Genomic DNA, 17,026 nt, shown 5'->3' on the forward strand with positions numbered 1-17,026 from the left:
GTTCTGTAGCAAAAGATAACTCATGTTAAGTGTCAACAGTGCTTTTTTTCCTGGGGGGACACAGGGATACACATACCCTTAAACATTTTGTGAATCTAAGTTTGGCCGCATTAAGGGGGCAGTATTTCAATATGAGTAGGAAAACAAGAGTACCCCTAAATATATTTTTTATAAAAAAAAAGCACTGAGTGTCAACCACTGTAGTGCTGTTCAATGCAGTGGAAAAACTCAGCTTATAGGTATTTAGACTCATGTGACAAATTAGTCGTGCGTCAGTAGACTATGAGTGCAAGTCAATAAAGTTTTACTCAGAGGAGACTCAATGAAACGAACATGACTAAGTTAGGTCCATTCATTTCAATGGGTCCACTCTGGGTAAAACTCAGCTGGCTAACACTCTGTGCATGTGTTTTCCTTCTTCTACATTATAAGATCTTTGAAGCAACGCTTGTTTTCTGTTATGCACCCATAATCGTTGTCCGCAAGAGTACCGTATATTGTAGCTATGCTGGGGCTGGAACACATTAACAGAATGTGTTTGAATCCCCTTGCTTGAGGAGTTGTAGCCTATAAACCCAGCTTGGATTACTGGAAAGTCATTGAAATATCAGAATATGTTCAGAGAGGAATGCACCCTCTTGAATAAGCTGGTCTGATAACACTAACCAACCTTCTGTATAGAAATGTATAAGGATAAGTAGTTCCAAAGAGCTGACAACTTAAACAGCAGAGGATAAAAAGAATCATAGCTACAAGGATCAGTTTATGAGAAAACGGAAGTGATGGATGTTGCCTGAGTATCAGATAAGGAGGCAAATACTTGGATACAACGGAAGTGCCAAAGTCCCAAGGAAGCAGATTAATACCAGCCAATTCATGAATGTAGCAGAGATGCTACTTAAGGCCACAAGGAAAGCACTGCAATCGAATGTAGACCAAAACAGAAGTTTCAAAGTATGAAAGAAGACAGTATCCAGATGGAGAGTGCAATAGACACTAGTTCTAAATATAGTCACCATTTGTTAGGAAGCTATTGTGACACATGAAGTTCAATGTTGCAGGCAACTTTGCCAAAGAAGCCAACATATTCTCTTTTGCTTCGGTCAAGTAAGAGAAATGATGCGCTTTTGATGCCATATACATGGATATATCAAGAGAAAAGATGGTGATGTTATTCAAATTTTGTTTGAAAGTTGATGATGTTAGAAACTTGAATGGGAAGGATAATGGCTCAGTGGCAGAACAACTCCTTTGCATTCAGAAGGTCCCACATTTGATCTTCAAGGAGATTCCTGTTTGAAACCCTGGAGGCCTGCTGCCAATCAGCATAGACAATACTGAGCGGATAGACCAATGGCCTGACTCAGTATAGGGCAATTTTCTTTCAGAGGCTCCACCTTACCCTCAAAAATGCAAGTGGAAACCCCTCCTTAACTTTAGCTGAACCCTTAAGGTCATATCTCTCTCTAACAGACCAACACATTTTTTTAAAAAATCACTTGTCCTTGAGGTATTTGGACATAAATAAGATCACAGCAAGCAAATAGTCTATGCTTTTCTCATGAGAAAAGTTTTGCTCAGTCTCTGGTTTTGTTCACTGTAAATGTCTGCTCTTAGGAGACATGTCATGTTTCACTGAAAAGATGATTGGGGAGGGAGGTGTTGTCAATTTCAAAACGAAACAACCATCCCACAACAGTCCAATTTTTACTTCTGGTATTATTCCTATATCCATATTTTTTCCAGAAACCTCAGTGTATCTCTGTTACCACTCTTTCAGCTCTTCCCTTAAGGCTCCTTATCAGTACTGTATTCATTAGTAAGGAATTATAAGCACAAAGAAATGATGCCAAAGTCTGATACATTGTTGGGAGAGCTCAACTCTGACCAGGGCCAATGGGCCTCCTTTGTGATGAGAAGTCTTGTGGTGGCCACTGCCTCCATTTCTGGTTTCCCCACCTCACAAATGATGATACAGAGTTAGAAAAGGTATTGAAAAGGGCACATAAAATAATGGAAAGATAGGAACATCTTCCCAAAGAAGAACGGCTAAAGCATTTTGAGTATTCAAACTTAAAATGTCTAGGGCAGGAGAGGGAACTGTTTTGACTCCATGGGCCAGTTCCTTATCAGGATCAGTCTTGTGGGTCAAATGTGACAGGCAGATGGGATCACCCACCTGTCAATTTTGTGATAATCACATGAATGACAGAGTGGGCAGCCCGCTCACCTGTTAAAATCCCTTGCTGGAGAGCTGTTAAAATGCAGGGTAGGGGAGGTGCTTTGGAAAGCAGTTTGGCAGTTTGGCCCCTGCTCAGCATGCACCTCTCGGGAAAAGGGATAAAGAAGCCCTTTTGCAAGGAGCAGCCTTCTTTAAGGGGTTCTTTCCCCCCTCCTCTTGGGAGGCATGACTTTTTGTGCGGCGATCCAGAAAAATACTGGGTCTGTGTGATTCAGCTGCAACCACCTCTTCCCAGGGGAAAGGCACACACAGCGAAAGCAAGCAGACTAGGCATTTTTCTGCTGTGTTCTTTGGCTGTGTGTGCCTGTTCTGAAGAGTGAGCAGGCGCACTTGACCAAACTAAGCATGATTTGTCCACTGCATGTCAGCTGTTAAGTGGGGGTTAAATCCTACAGTGCAGAATTGTGCCAAATGACACTAGGCAATGGTAAATGTTATTATACCCAGTGGCTGAACTAGAAACAGAAATCTGTAAGTGAATGGCACCGTTTTCTAATTTCAGGCACCCTTTCCTCAATATGCTAAAGGCTCAACAGTACAGGAATTGAAGAAGGCCCTGTGACATGTGTCAGGGAGCCATTACAAAGCACACCCTCTTGGGCATCTGGGAGCATCAGACCTCCTTCACATTTTGTTTCCCCACAACCAGCACACCAGCGCACCCAGGCTGCTGTGCAAAGCGTGAAATGACTCTTAGTAAATTTGCAAGTCATTTCTGAGGGAATATATTTTAAGGAATTCTACAAAGGTTTCATTTGTGTAAGTTGGATCCAGCTGCTAAGTATCTGAAAATCTGACCCAAGGCATTCACTGTGACATTAAAACCAGTAACACTAAGGAAAATGTCAGGATTTAAAAACAAAACAGAACTCCTCATTGGTAGCCATTCTACACTGTAGTGCAATTGTAACAATTCCCCTTCATGTCCATCGTAATGAGCAGCTTAAAACATAGTAAATTTAGGCCAGCACTGAATTTCCAATAGTGATCAATTCCTAATGCACTATAAAAGGTAAAGGGACCCCTGACCATTAGGTCCAGTCATGGACGACTCTGGGGTTGCTGCGCTCATCTCGCTTTACTGTCCAAGGGAGCCGGCGTACAGCTTCTGGGTCATGTGGCCAGCAGGACTAAGCCGCTTCTAGCGAACCAGAGCAGCGCACGGAAACTCCGTTTACCTTCCTGCCAGAGCAGTACCTATTTATCTATGAAGCATTAATAAATCACTTTGTTCTCTGTTGTTCACTCCAGCAATTTAAGGTCAAGGAATACAGTGAGCGTGTCTTGTCCTGAACTTCTTCGGCAATAGCCATTGACAGTCATGTCAGCTGTTAATTAATTTAGCTACTCTTGTCTTGTTTACATGGTCACTTGAAGCAACACCTAATTGGCAGATATGGTCACATTTGCTTACAGCACCAAGGAGTAATTCAAAGTCTACATAAAACTGAAAGAAAGACTATCCAGAATGCATATACCTCCTTATTGTCACCAGGATACATGGCAATGAAAAGAATACTGTGGCTCACTGTAGTAACTGATTTGGGCTGAGCCACAGGAAGCACAAGGTGATCGGGACAACTCAGAAGTAAAAAGCATGGAGGAGCAGCTTATTCTGCTCTGTAAGATTCCCTCTGTAAGCTAAATTGGAACACTGGTATTTATATAGGGTAACAACTACAATTTAACATCCTTCAAAACAGTTTGGAAATCATCAGTTAAGTAAGGAAGTCCTGGCTGTGCTGACTATACTTCCATTAGATAAAACAGAATCTAACTGTGGAAGGATGTGTGGATCCAGAATTGGCCTCCACAGCCACTTATGGATACACCTTTAAGACCGTGCTCATGGAAGACAATCTTACTCATCCACGAGTGATCGCCAAAGAAGAGAGAAATAGAAGGACACTCACAGCAGGAAACTGCCAATAAAGATAGATGGATTAGAAAAAATATAACAGGACACCTGTTAGCCATGAAGTGTTCCTGGCTTCACAACTGAAATAACAGATGTGCATACCAGCCAACAAGCTCAGCCGTCACTTGTTCCAATTCCTATGCTTCTGGCCACTTTTTCATTTTAAAAGTACTGCATAAAGAATTAAAGTGTTTATCTATTCATTTCTCCAAAAGTAGTGAAACTTCCTTAAAAGTGTGAAACTACTCCAACCAGGGGAAGAACTGATGGTGACACTGTGGGGTGGGACGAGGCATCCAATCTGTGCAGTGCATAGTGTGCAGAACTCAACCCTAGAGAGGAACATGAATGCTTCAAGAGAATACAGGGACCCCACTTGCAGTCCCAAACCCAGCCACTCTATGCCTGCTCTATCTGCCTTCTTCCACACTTCTTGTTCTTCCCTTTTTTCTTATTCTCCTTAAGAGAGTATCTTCAGGTGTACTTTCTCCCAGATGCTTTAGGACTTCCACAGAATACAGTATGCTGTATTATTCATGCCTGTTCATTAACTTATAGTCTTTATTTTTTAAAGGTGGATCTCATTAGTGTCACAATGACAATTATGTCACTATACCTGTGTTCCATGGCAAAGTGACAAAGGCAGCAACCCATGTCTAATAGATAGCCAATGGCAGCACAATGTCCATTTTACTCTTGGTGTTTCAAGAATCATGAAGTAGATCTTAGGTTTCTACGTAGATAGAGCTAACAGGACCAATTCAGCAGAACTGTTTCACATTAATAGCTCTCTGTTGCTGAAGCCCATGGGTGGGAAACCTGGAAGCCTGTAGGTCTGATTTGGCCACTGAGGCCATCCTCATCCCAACGCACCCACCTGTTACTCACCTGATGTCGCATGAGAGCCACGGCTGCTAAGGAACTATTGGGAACCTTAGGGTGTGCTTCCATTGTTCCTTTGCAAGTGCAGCCTGTATTGAGTCCAGTTTAAATTTTGCAACGGTGTCATATGTCATCAGGTGATTGACAGCTGCATAGCTCTGCCCATCTGACAAATGTGGTTGGTGCACTGGTCATAACTAGATCCAGCCTGCCACCTGAAAATGGATCCTCACAACTGCTGAAGTCAATTGGTGATCGCTCTGGGTTGGTGCTCCATGTGACCACCTTGCTTGTGCCAGCTGCTGATTTCTTCCACAAATGGGTGCTCTAGGTTGTTCCCTTTGAGCAGAAGCTGCAGTTCTGTACACTAGCACGGCAGCAGCAGCAGCAGTAGAAGCAAGGGTCACTGTCTCCTGGCCTTGCTCCTGTGCCTCTAACAAGAGCCTGCCAGTGTCATGCAGAAATTTAGCAGCTGAAATATTTGCTGGCATGGAGGTAAGTGTTATGGAAAGCTTTGCCTTCTTTATTTCTGCTGTAAAAGAAACAGGAGCAGGGCTAGGGAGCGGCAGGGCGATGAGTGGCAACCCCAGTAGCAGAGTTGGGTAGTGCTCTGCAAAACTGTGGCTTCTGTTGGGATGAGTGAATCAGAGAGCCACATGCCCTTGTCTTCATTCTGACTGATCAGCTTGAATTATTATGGGGTTTTAGTGCTGCATTTCTGCAAGATAGTGGAGTGTTCCACTTGGTGATTACTTACACAAATTCTGAATGTTACCCTTTGCTAAACAGATGACTGCTTCGCCCCAATTCTGTGCCTCTGAAGGAATCCCCATGGCTCCTTTATGGGCAGGGAGCAATTCTCTCAAGTGATCCTAGGCAGGTCACTTCACAATGGGGCGGGCAGAAGCTGAGCCTCGTTGGCTGAGTCTTTTTGCAAGGGAGGGAGGGAGGGTCACTCCCTGGTCCCCACTTTTTAGGAGAGGGAGGGGGCTTGGGGAGGGGGCTTCTTCCCACCCTCCACCAGCCCACCTGCCTGTTCTCATGATGGAAGACCGTTGTGACTCTTGGACAGGCTAGCTGGGGCTGGGACAAACTGCAGCACACTCATTTGCAACATACTATTGGGGGTCCCTGCTTGCTTCTTGTTTCTATATAAGGCTGACATACAAGGTGAATCCCCACTTTGGAAAACAGGTACTGGAGCATTCATTGGGTATCTACCACAGCAATAATTAAGGACAGAAACCGAAGGCCTCCCTGTCCAGTGGCCAACTGGCCATATCAATTTTCTCTGTTGGCTCTCCCTGACAAAAGAGCATCTTCTGCCCTTCTGAGCACCCTAACTTAAGAAGGATATTGACAAGCTGGAAGGTGTGCAGAGGAAAGCAACCAAGATTATGTACAACAGAAAAATGGTATGCAGCCCAATCCAGATCGGGGCCAGCTACTTTCTTTCTAAAAACAAAGGAGGTTGATTTAAGCATGCTTGTGTTAAAACACTTGATTAATGTCATCTGTAGTTGGGTCCTCAGTCTCTGTTCTGAGTTGCCATATTCTATTTTTGGAAAGAACTATAGAAAGAAAGGAGATAACTTTGGTGACAGAGGAGTAGAGAGAACAGGGATTAAGCATGAGTCTCTCAAACCAAGGGGGGTGAGCTGTTCAGTGGAAATTTGTTCACTTTACACTTGTAGGCCTCACAGTTTGTTTCCATCAAAAGCAAAACAGTGAGCTGGGCTGCAGTTAAGCTTATTTACAGTAGCTAAGGATGCAACCACCAGATGAGATGTTTCATCTGTAGTGGGAGCAAGAGAGGAATTTCCCTAGGAACAGTGGGGTGAGACTGATGGAATGAAGGCAGAACCTTGTTGTCCTCTTTTCAGCATGAGCTGGGGGAAGGGGGGAGCCAGGCAGTAGCACAGCAGAGAGGCAAGTGGTATATGGCTGCAGAACAGAGAAAGGTTGATTTGAAAGTGAAGTCAGAGTAAAGGCTTAAAAGCATGTATAACATCACCAGACATCTTTTTTGGAGGGTGGGGGTGGGGTGGAGGAGGTAGTGTGAGAACAGGAATTTGCAAGATTGTGGAACCACGGATGCAGTGGTTGTGCAACATGGCAGGTCTGCGCACACGTGGAGGAAAAAACTGGGTGATGTGTGTGTTCAAAAGGCAAGCAAGAGGTAAAGTGGGTGGTCATAAAGAGTGTCCAGAAAAGGGAGAAGGGAAAGGGTAGTCAGGTAGTCAGGTTGTTCAGTGGAGGCTGGGGGCTGGTGGGGGGGAGAGGAGGTGGAAGGGAAGTTCTTACCACATTTGGAAAGTCTCCCAGTCATCAACTCCATACAGTTAGTGGTGTCTAGATCGTAAGAGTGGAAAGAGGAAGGAGGGAAAACAATATAAAAAATCGTTTCCAGATCTCTTCGTAGAAGGCAGTAATGTAGCAATTTTTTCCCTGGAGCAGAAACTATATATGGGATTGGCATTTCTACACTTAGTTGAGAGTCTTCCTAAACTCATGATAGAAGGTTGTTGTTTTTTGAATCAATCATGTAACACAGAGCAAACACTTTCTCCTCCCTATCGCTGCCGTATATTTAATATATGTGTTACAATGAATGTCCAAGATTTGGTGACTTTTACATCCTGGCTACCTCAGACAAATTTTGTGAAAAATATCCAAAAATCTAAAGGCCCACAAGTGAATTCTGAGAGCTAATCAAATGTCAGCATTTACATGGGTATGTCTGAAAGATGAGGGAAATACAACAAATGACAACTAGGACTGGCTTCATTCCCACATGAATGCTGACATTTGCCAAATTTCATACATTCACTGTAAAACCTACAGAAAGAAAAATAAAATACTTTGCAACATAGAAATCCCTGGAAAAGGCTGTTCAGCTAGATCAAATGTGTGAGTCCATTATGATGACTCATAGCACTATGAACATCATTGTCACTAAAATAAAAGCAAAGTATTATTCTACATGTACTCAAGATGCCAAGCTATCTTCTCTCACTACTACCTCGTCCACCTCGGGAGCTATAAATGCTATGATATCTTGGGCTTCTCCAGACAACTTATTTTATCCCTTAAAACATTCATAGCCTGCTTCTTCTAAGAGTTTATGGCAGCTAGTAAAATGGAAAGAATTACAAAAGAGTGAAAAAAAGTATATTTATTTATTTAAAACTACCTCCAAAAAGTTCTTCCTATTGCTAGCAATAAAGTAATGCAGTTTCCACTTGGCGCCAGCAGTAATAATAGCATCCCCCATGAAAAGGGTTGGGGCTATCCCTCTTTCAAAGGAGGGGGCAGTAATTCTCCTACTTGCAGAGCTGTGTTTTGGGAGAAGGGATTACAGTGGAACCTAGGTTGTCAAACGTAATCCGCTCCAGAAGACTGTTCGACTTCCGAAATGTTTGACAACAGAGGCGCAATTGCTGGTCGGCAAATTCCTTTGAAAAAATGGAGAAATGTGCCTTGGAAGCCATTCGACTTCCGAGGCGCGTTCGAAAACAGAAGCATTCACTTCCAGGTTGTCGGTGTTCAGGTTCTGAATTGTTTGGCTTCTGAAGCGTTCGACAACCGAGGGTCTACTGTACTTCAAAAATGAGACACATTCAGGATGGCAGCCATAAGGGGTGGGTCAGGGCAAGAATATGTTTTGACAGTAACAGCACAAGTTTGGGGCTTGTGAAAAGTAATGACTCCAGGAGCAGCCCATTCTGTTTTGGCACCTGAGGCGAAAAGGGAAGTTTCAATTTTCCCCTCTCCCAACGCTAAAGCCAGAGTTTTGCTGCTGCCGATTCTCTTTAGTTCTCTAGGGAAGGCAAGAGGTACCTGGGGAACTCTGTTTGCTGGAGAAGAAAGAAGTGGCAGTAGCAAGAGCTCTTCCTGGCAGAATCCTGCTGCCTGAGGCAATTGCCTTGGCGAGCCTAATCATAACGCTGGCTAGGCTTGACTCACAAAGGAAGCAGTTGGTGGTAGGCCCAACTCAAGGTTTTTGGCTGCCACCCCCATGTGTCTTATCTTATGCTGAGCAACATAACGACAGAGCATCTTAAGGCAGCTTCTGCACTAGGGCTCTTTAACGCTGCTCAGACATTGCTCTCCTGTGATGAGCCTGAAGCAAAAAGAAACAGTGGCTCTGCAATATAGCACCATATATTGCCTGTAACCACGATGGCGGTGTCCATCTCCATGGGCAAGGAGGGCATGGGCATGTTAACCTAGCAGCAAGTTCCTTACAGCCATGTTTCTGCTTCTTGTGGCTAATGGCCCTTTAATTAGGTCCTTCCTCCTTTGTCTCATTTCTATTAAAACAACGCCAGAGCAATCCTATGCATATCTACTCAGAAGCATGTCCCACTGAATTCAGTTGGTATGGCAGCCCTCAGAGACATTCCAGCACTTCCTCCTTTGCAAAGTGGGAAACGCATTGCTAGCAAAGATGGCTAAAGATAGACGTTCTCTGAAAGGGGTTAGGCTGTATAAATATTAGGGTAGAAGAGCAAAGCAAAAGGATAGGTATGCACCAAACAATCCAGCAGGAAGGGATCTTGGAAAAGAGAGGCAGGTCTAGGGTGACTGTAGATAAGGAAGCATGATCAGAAATAGCAATGTGAGGAAGGGTCCAGCAGAGTTGAGAATCTGACTGAGAAAGGGCAGCCACCTCTTCCTGCAGAGGCCTTGCACAAGGTGAGAATGTTACAGAAAACAAGGAAAACTAGTCATTTAAAAAGTGAAAGGAGAACCTGGAAAGAGTGCATCCATGGGACAAAGATGAAAGACAAGGCTATCAATGGCCACCAAGTCATGATGGCTCTATATACTGTCTTCATTTGCTGGGGAACAACAGAAGAGGGCCACTGAACTCGTGTCCTGCTTTTGGGCTTCCCAGGGGCATCTGGCTGGCCACTGTGGGAAACTGAGTGCTGGAACAGATAGGCCTTGGACAGGGCTCCTCTTATTTACAAGACGTTGAAATCATTCCCATGCATGGGTGGATGTTTTATTTATTTATATATATGGGGGAGGGGGGCTACTGTGATTAACAAGTAACCTGTGTGCTGGCTTCTGTCTCCATCAGTTGTTCTAAGAAAAGTGGAGCTGTTTCCAAGGTGGGAGTTATAGAGCTTTGAGGATGGAAAGCTCAGAAGGGTTTTATTTGTGATGCTGGTGAGTCTTATACTCCAGGTTGAGGCCATGCAGTGTTAAGTGTACCAGTGTGTACATCCTTGTATTTTCCCTCTTTGCTAACACTTCTGCATCTGTTAGCATATCTATAGCAATTATTGAAAAGTCTGACAGGTTCTCAGGACTGAAATGTTTAGCAACTGGCTTCACCCCCTTTTTTGGTTTCTAAAACATGTTGGTTGTAGTTTTTATTATGTTCTGGATATGACATCCCTTTTTTGCAGTCAATTATATGGATTATAATTATATATGGATTATATTATATGGATTATAATTATATGGACCTAATGGTCAGGGGTCCCTTTACCTTTACCTATATGGATTATATTGCAAGATTTGCTGGTGATGTTCTGTTTTGACAAAAAAAGGTAGAGAAATCCGTAATGGCTATCTTGAAAAAAGCTTCATTTAATTTTACCAGAGCAGCTGATGAAGGCAGAAGCTGACACACTTTGTTACATAAATAAAGCTCTTTTTGTTAATAAAAATAACATATATATTATTTTAGTGATTAACCAAATCCTAAAAGGAATCCAGAACTGGCTTGTATGAAGTACTATTTGACACCCCTCCCCCCGTGTGTGTACACATACACAAAACTGGGCATCCATGCAATTTTTTGGTGAAGATTTCTGTCAACTGGAGCTCTCCAATAACCCAGCCATATACCAGACCTGGTCTGCATATGCAGCAGAACGCTGAGGAGGTGGAATAAACTGTGTCTCTTTGGACTGCAGATATGAGATACCATGTCTGAATGCTCTCCTGTGTGAAAATTCTCTACAAACGGGAAACTAGAGCATTGTGGAGACAGTTTCAGTCCACCTTTCTGTTGTGCAAGTCTCCTACTTATAGAGTCTCTTATTGTTGTTTAAACACAGAGAATTATTACCAAAATAACCCCCCACCAGTAGCTCGTAGTGATAAAGTATGTTCTGCAATTTCAACACGCATATCATCTCCTCCTCATTTTCTCAATGAATGGCAGCTTTATTTCACAAACACAGATGCTGGAAACTGCAGTCCTATTCAGAGATTGTTGCATTTCATAAATAACCAATGATTTCTACTAAAGCTTCTGTGTAAAAAGTTCAGCAAGATTCACATCAAGACCTACCAAAGAATAAAGCACTACAATTATGCAGGCCTCCCCTTCATCCCACAGGACATTTAAAACAGCTTATCAAAATAATAAGCGTTTAAGTTTGCATAAATACATAAAGATGAGATGAAGGAACTGTGTGGGACCTACTTTAAATACATCGGTTTCTGATGCTTATCTGATTCTGAAAATAAAGTCAGCAGGTTGCAATCCAGAAATCCCAACCTTTCCTTAATATTAACAATGCAGGAAGTGTAGTAAGCACAAAATGTCCCACTGCATTGTTAACGGTTACGTATAGCCTATTGCTGGAAGCTGGAACTTGCAACAATGGCTGAAAAGTTTAGGAACCACCACAGACATAAAACAGGGCAGGGGGAAAGCAGAGAATTCACTGCTCGGATGAAACAATGGATTATTTTAATACTGCCATTTATGGAAAAGGATACACAGACAGTTAACTCCTTCCCAGAGGAGGTGTCTGCTAGAGGAAAGCAATCAGTCCTGATAACAGAACTGGTATCATATGGAAATAATCACTATTCATTCTCAGAAACATCATTTCTTACTAACGGCTATAGATTTGTTCTGTGGAACAAAAAGAATGCACACAATTGAGACATGGGCAAAAGTGTGGTACTTTTTTTTCTATCTACCCAGGCAGGATTCTCCTTTCATTCAATAAGGACTTCTTGGCAGAGTGAATATCCATGGAGATGGTATTCTCTTTTCACTCTGAAGATCATGGAGCTTCCAGAATTCAGGTGCATGAATGAAAGTGTGTACCTAAGACTGCCTGATCAGTGATCATTTCAAGGAAGAAATCTCCAGTGGCTCAGGGAGCACAGCTCTGAAGTGCTTTGGTGCTGAGTGGCATTTTAGTGGTGCACTTAGCTTTCACCTGTGCACTGGGCTTGTTCCAGTTTGCATTAGATCAAAAGTAATAAGCAGAGCGAGTCCCAAGAAGCAGAAATGAGAATGAGAATGGAAGATACTAACTGGGATGTGCAGGTGTGACACAGGAACGCACCACTGAAATGAGATACACGCACAGACAAGGAAACGACGCGATGTCTATTAATATTGGTGTGAGCTTGCAAAGAATGAGAGACAACAGAAAACAGTCCTGTTCTGAAACCCAGGCAAACCAGTTTAATGGGCTGGCCCACAGCTCAGCAGACCAAGCAGGGTCCGGAGATGTAGCAAGCATCACCTCCACGAAGTCACAAGTCCTTGCTGGCAGTGATGGAGCTGGAGACACGTTCAGAGATGGGGTCACCTAGCTGCAAGGTACATCTGTTGCAATATACTGTATCATCCCTCTCCCTCTCGCAGTACATACAGTATATGTTTGTGCACAGAGAGGCCTCCAGTCACTCACCTGTAATGGCACCTGACCTGGAAGGTGGGGAACACTGCTTTGCTAGAGCAGGTGAGCTCTCTGAACTTCTCCAGAGGCTAGAATCAGTTAAAAATGCTTTGCACTTTAATCTGTGAGTTACAGATTAAATGAACATTGATTTCGACTGAGGCTGCTTTTGAAGTAAGCAACTGTTCCTCACAGAATGTAGCTTGATTTGGTGTTACCCAGGCTGCAAAGACATTATGCTAAGCTGAATGGCCCCTCGTGATTCTATGATCTCCTGGGTGCCAGGGGACAAGAAGGTGGCTTTTGTGTTGGAAGGAGAGCAGCATTCCTTCCCATGCCCATTCAAGTCTCATCTGGCAATCATCTGGGAACAATTCTTCATTAATTCTATTCCATTTTAAAACAGTGCCATTTGGTGCCAACTTCCCAATAATTCCTATCCCATTTCAAAATTTCCTATCCCATTTCAAACGAGCATTATTTTGGTGACATTTTTGCTTCCCTGTTTTCTCTACCACAGCCTGGACATCCATATAATTTTTAAATCACAGCCACATACGAAATAAATGTTTCTTGTCAAGAATTCCATCCAGTCACAGGTTTATTTTAGTCTGAATTCACAGAAAGTGGAGGCTGTTTAATAAGTCACTATGAGTAAATGCTACACATGGAAAGTTTGTTCTCTGTTGTTGTTAGCCTCAAAAAGATGCTAACCTTACTGAACTCTTCTAAAAGCATGAAGAGCTGGGGCTAGTGAGGACAAAGGCAACTTTCTTCCCATGTGGCTACAACCACTGCATGATGAATTTATATAAGAAGCAGTCATCCTGCAGTACTGAGTCTTGGAATCTACCCTGATGCTCCCTTTGCTTATTGATTTGAAACTCCTTGTTTCCTATCCTAGACCAGCCAGACATCTGCAGATGCAAAGTAAGTGACAGCAGTCTGTCTGACCAGATTCAAATTATATTGACCAGTTTTAGACATCTAGTAATTCTTTCCCAATCCTTGCTCTCAAGTTGTGAAAGGCTGCCCATCTCCTCCCGTTGATATATTTCTCACATGCTTGTCATCACAAGGGTGGCTTTAAAGGGTGAGATGAGCTACCATTGGCATAGAGAGAAATTGGACTTTGGGTCTATGTACCTCATGTTTTGTTCTGTTTTCCCCATACACTTTACAACAGACAAAAGTTTCCTGTAGTGTTGCAGAGTTGTTGTTTGCTTGGAAGAAGCTAAATCCGCTTATCCTAGTGACCTTCACGAGGTGAAGCAGTGAAGATCAGGGCTTGTGGAAGGCTAGAGAGGTAGTAGGGGAATTGCTAAATGAAGAGATTGCCAGTAGATAAATGTTCATCCCATTCATGAAAGGGGCTAAAGGGTAATAAAAAATTATTTCCTCATGGAGTGTGGCATAAAACTGTAACAGGCAAGATATTTCTGCCATTGCTCAGCCATTTCCACTTCATTAGAGTGAGCAGATAAAATGGCATGTGGCTTCTTCAGAGTAAGTGACTTTCCAAAAATCAGTCTTGCTCTAAACTTCCAGTAATTCCCATTTGCTAGCAAAAGTCACTTCCTCCCCAGGAGCTAACTCAGGCCATTGTTTCTTTTAAAAAATGGTTTGTAGAGGACTCTTTCATCTGATACATTTTGAGGCATGTCCATGATTTTGGGGTGGGGGGGATTTTTGGAATTAAACAAACTGCTGATGACACTTCCTGTGAAAAGGGGGACAAATGGCTCTTGGGGCAGGGCAGGGCAAGGCAGTTCACGTGGAGGTGGGGGGGATGCATTTAGGAAATGGGAATTGGTGCAAGGCAGGTGGGAGTGGAGCAAATGGCAAGGGAGAGATGTGCAGAGGAGTCTTACTGTTTGTGCTGAATGAAACTAGTTTTCTAGGTGCAACTTGAGGGCTATGCTGATAGGTGCTTCCAATTCATGTCCTTGCCTGAAGCAAAGCACTGAGCTGTGGAAGCTACTTACCTGATAACTGCTGCACTGAAGGCTGGTCATGTGTGCTTAACAACTGTGCCTGAATGGTTTCTACTACCCTCTTAAAGCGACGGCTTGGACCTGTGAAAAGACACATCGGACTGTGAGTTGTGGAAGAACTGAACAGTGCTGTGGAAGGGAGAGTGTAGGAAGAGAACACATTTCCATTAACTTTTCTGCTCAGTATTAGACTTCATCTGAAAGCTTCTCATCCTTATGTTTACAAATATGTCCAATTCCCTTCTGTTAATTATTTCTTCTCCTTTATATTCCCCCCATGCCACCATTTTGCTGCTCCTCTGCCAGCCCCTCTGGCTTCTCTCTCTCACTCCTGCCTCTGGGCTTCCAGCCATGCTGCTCCCTATGCTCAGAATAGACCCCACCTCTCTGTTCAACAAATAATTTCATTTTTCTCTCCAAAGTCCTTATCTCAAGACTCACTTATGCAAAAAAGTTTTTTTCAGAACCAGCTACCAGAGGCTCACTTTACCTGCTCCTCCATTACTAATTTAGTCTCTCTTTCTTGATCCCTATGACTTTCTATCAATCCTTGAGCTTTCTTCTATCTTGCCTAGTTAATGAAAATGGCAAATCCTCTAGAAAGGAATGGTGTCACTTTTATGTTCTGTACAGCATGCACCTAAGGACCTTGTTCCAGCTCTATGAAAGTTTAATATTAGTAGCAGTAGGTTATGCCTATCATATTCTTAATAAAGCTTTATGAAGACACACTTCCCTCTGAAACTTACTAGACCTTCCAGCTCCCTTGCAACATCTGTAGATCTCATTATATTATACTTAACTACCTAGTTTGTATACCCCTGGTACCTCTACCATTTCTCCCCAACATGGCCAGCAAAACAACACTGTTCCTTGTTTGTTTGTTTGTATTTTTTTAAAAAAAACACTGCTTAGTCTCCAGGATTTTGTGTAACCCAAATCCCCAAAACAAAGTAGAACTATATGTAATCTAAATAACCATCCATTTCCAAAGCTTTTGCCTTTTTTTAAAGCACTCCAGAACAGCTGGCGTCCCATGAAGCTAAACACAGCCAGTATGACTAAAGAGGGTGGAGTGGTAAACTCAACCCACCTCAATTTGAATACTGCTAGTCATGTAATGTGGCTTACCAAGTGTTTGACAGGCCTACCATTTTTTTTTTTTTAAGTTTCAGGCAGGCAACAAAAGCAGATTTACTGAGTCCCTGTTGGACCGCCATACCTGGATGATGGACAGTGTTCATCCGGGCAAGTCACAAGCTACACGTACCTGCTCTACTAGGCTAAATGCCCCAAATAACATCTTAAGGGCACCAACTTTGAAAGCTCTCTTCCAGAATTCTGAAGAACAATTTGACTGCTAAAATGTTTCCTTTTGAAGCTGCCTCAAACACAAACAAATCCAGAGAGGCAGCTGTGTTAATCTGTTGCAGCGAAAACAACAGAAAGTTTTGTGGCACTTTTAAAGACTAATGAATGGTATATTTGATTTTCAACCCTACACAGGAAAAGAAATACAAACTATGTAAATCATCGTGTGTGATAAGTGCATTTCACAGCATATATATCTGACATTCACACACAAGGAAAACATAAGCTGTGTTAGTAAGCTACAACTGTTAGCAGTATAATTATGCACATGCATGGCAAAAAAGTGTGATGTGCAATTTTCCACACATGATGACCAGCAATTTGGATGGCTTTAAGAGAAGATTAGACATGTCCATAAAAGATAACGCTATCAATGGCTATTAGCCACAATGCCTGTGTTCTGACTCTACTGTGTGAGACAGTCTGTGAATGCCAGATGTTGGGAATCACAACTGGGGAGGCTGTGGTTGCACCCAGGGGCCCTGATCCAGCAGGGATTTTCTTACAACAATTTAGACACCATTTGAACACTTCCACATACATGCAAACTGCTGCTGCCTGTTGAAGAAATTAACTACAATTAAGGCCGCCCTCACTATTTTGTCTGTGCTCCTCCACCTCCTCCATGCAGACAGCAAGCGTGCGACAATTACCTGATAAAAGTGTGAAAGTGACTGAGTAGATCCCGTTCTCTTTCTGGGCCTCCCCACCTTCTGTGTATGTTATGTCCACTTGGAACTTCACTGGCTTCTGAAAGACAGCAGGGCCCCCTGTGGATTTGTACTCTGCGCGGAAGCTTGTCTGTGAGATGACGCTGTGACTGAGGCTGGGGATCTAGTAGGAAACAACAGCATGAAGAACAAATGGTACTACCACTCTAAAACCAGTGGCAACACACCAATTTAAAAAGCATCAAAATCTGAATGGGAAAGACTGCTGTTTTGTGGGACTG

The 17,026-nt window shown here is 43.0% G+C and overlaps 1 protein-coding gene across 15 annotated transcripts in view; it reads right to left on the reverse strand.

Annotated features, from left to right (window-relative positions):
- BRSK2 (BR serine/threonine kinase 2) overlaps positions 1-17,026 on the reverse strand; it is a 409,910-nt gene that overhangs the window by 9,245 nt on the left and 383,639 nt on the right. For 9 of the 15 annotated variants that reach the window (XM_081205131.1, XM_081205133.1, XM_081205136.1 and 6 more), the window contains 2 exons: positions 16,728-16,908; positions 14,695-14,784 (listed from right to left, as the gene is read on the reverse strand). In XM_081205131.1, coding sequence (XP_081061257.1) covers positions 14,695-14,784; positions 16,728-16,908 — 271 coding nt within the window. Of the gene's footprint in view, positions 1-7,346; positions 7,395-14,694; positions 14,785-16,727; positions 16,909-17,026 lie in introns of all 15 variants that reach the window. The other 6 variants (XM_081205126.1, XM_081205137.1, XM_081205135.1 and 3 more) reach the window with 1 other exon arrangement.

This window comes from Podarcis bocagei (assembly GCF_964188305.1).
Source record: "Podarcis bocagei genome assembly, chromosome: 1".
Taxonomy (NCBI): domain Eukaryota; kingdom Metazoa; phylum Chordata; class Lepidosauria; order Squamata; family Lacertidae; genus Podarcis; species Podarcis bocagei.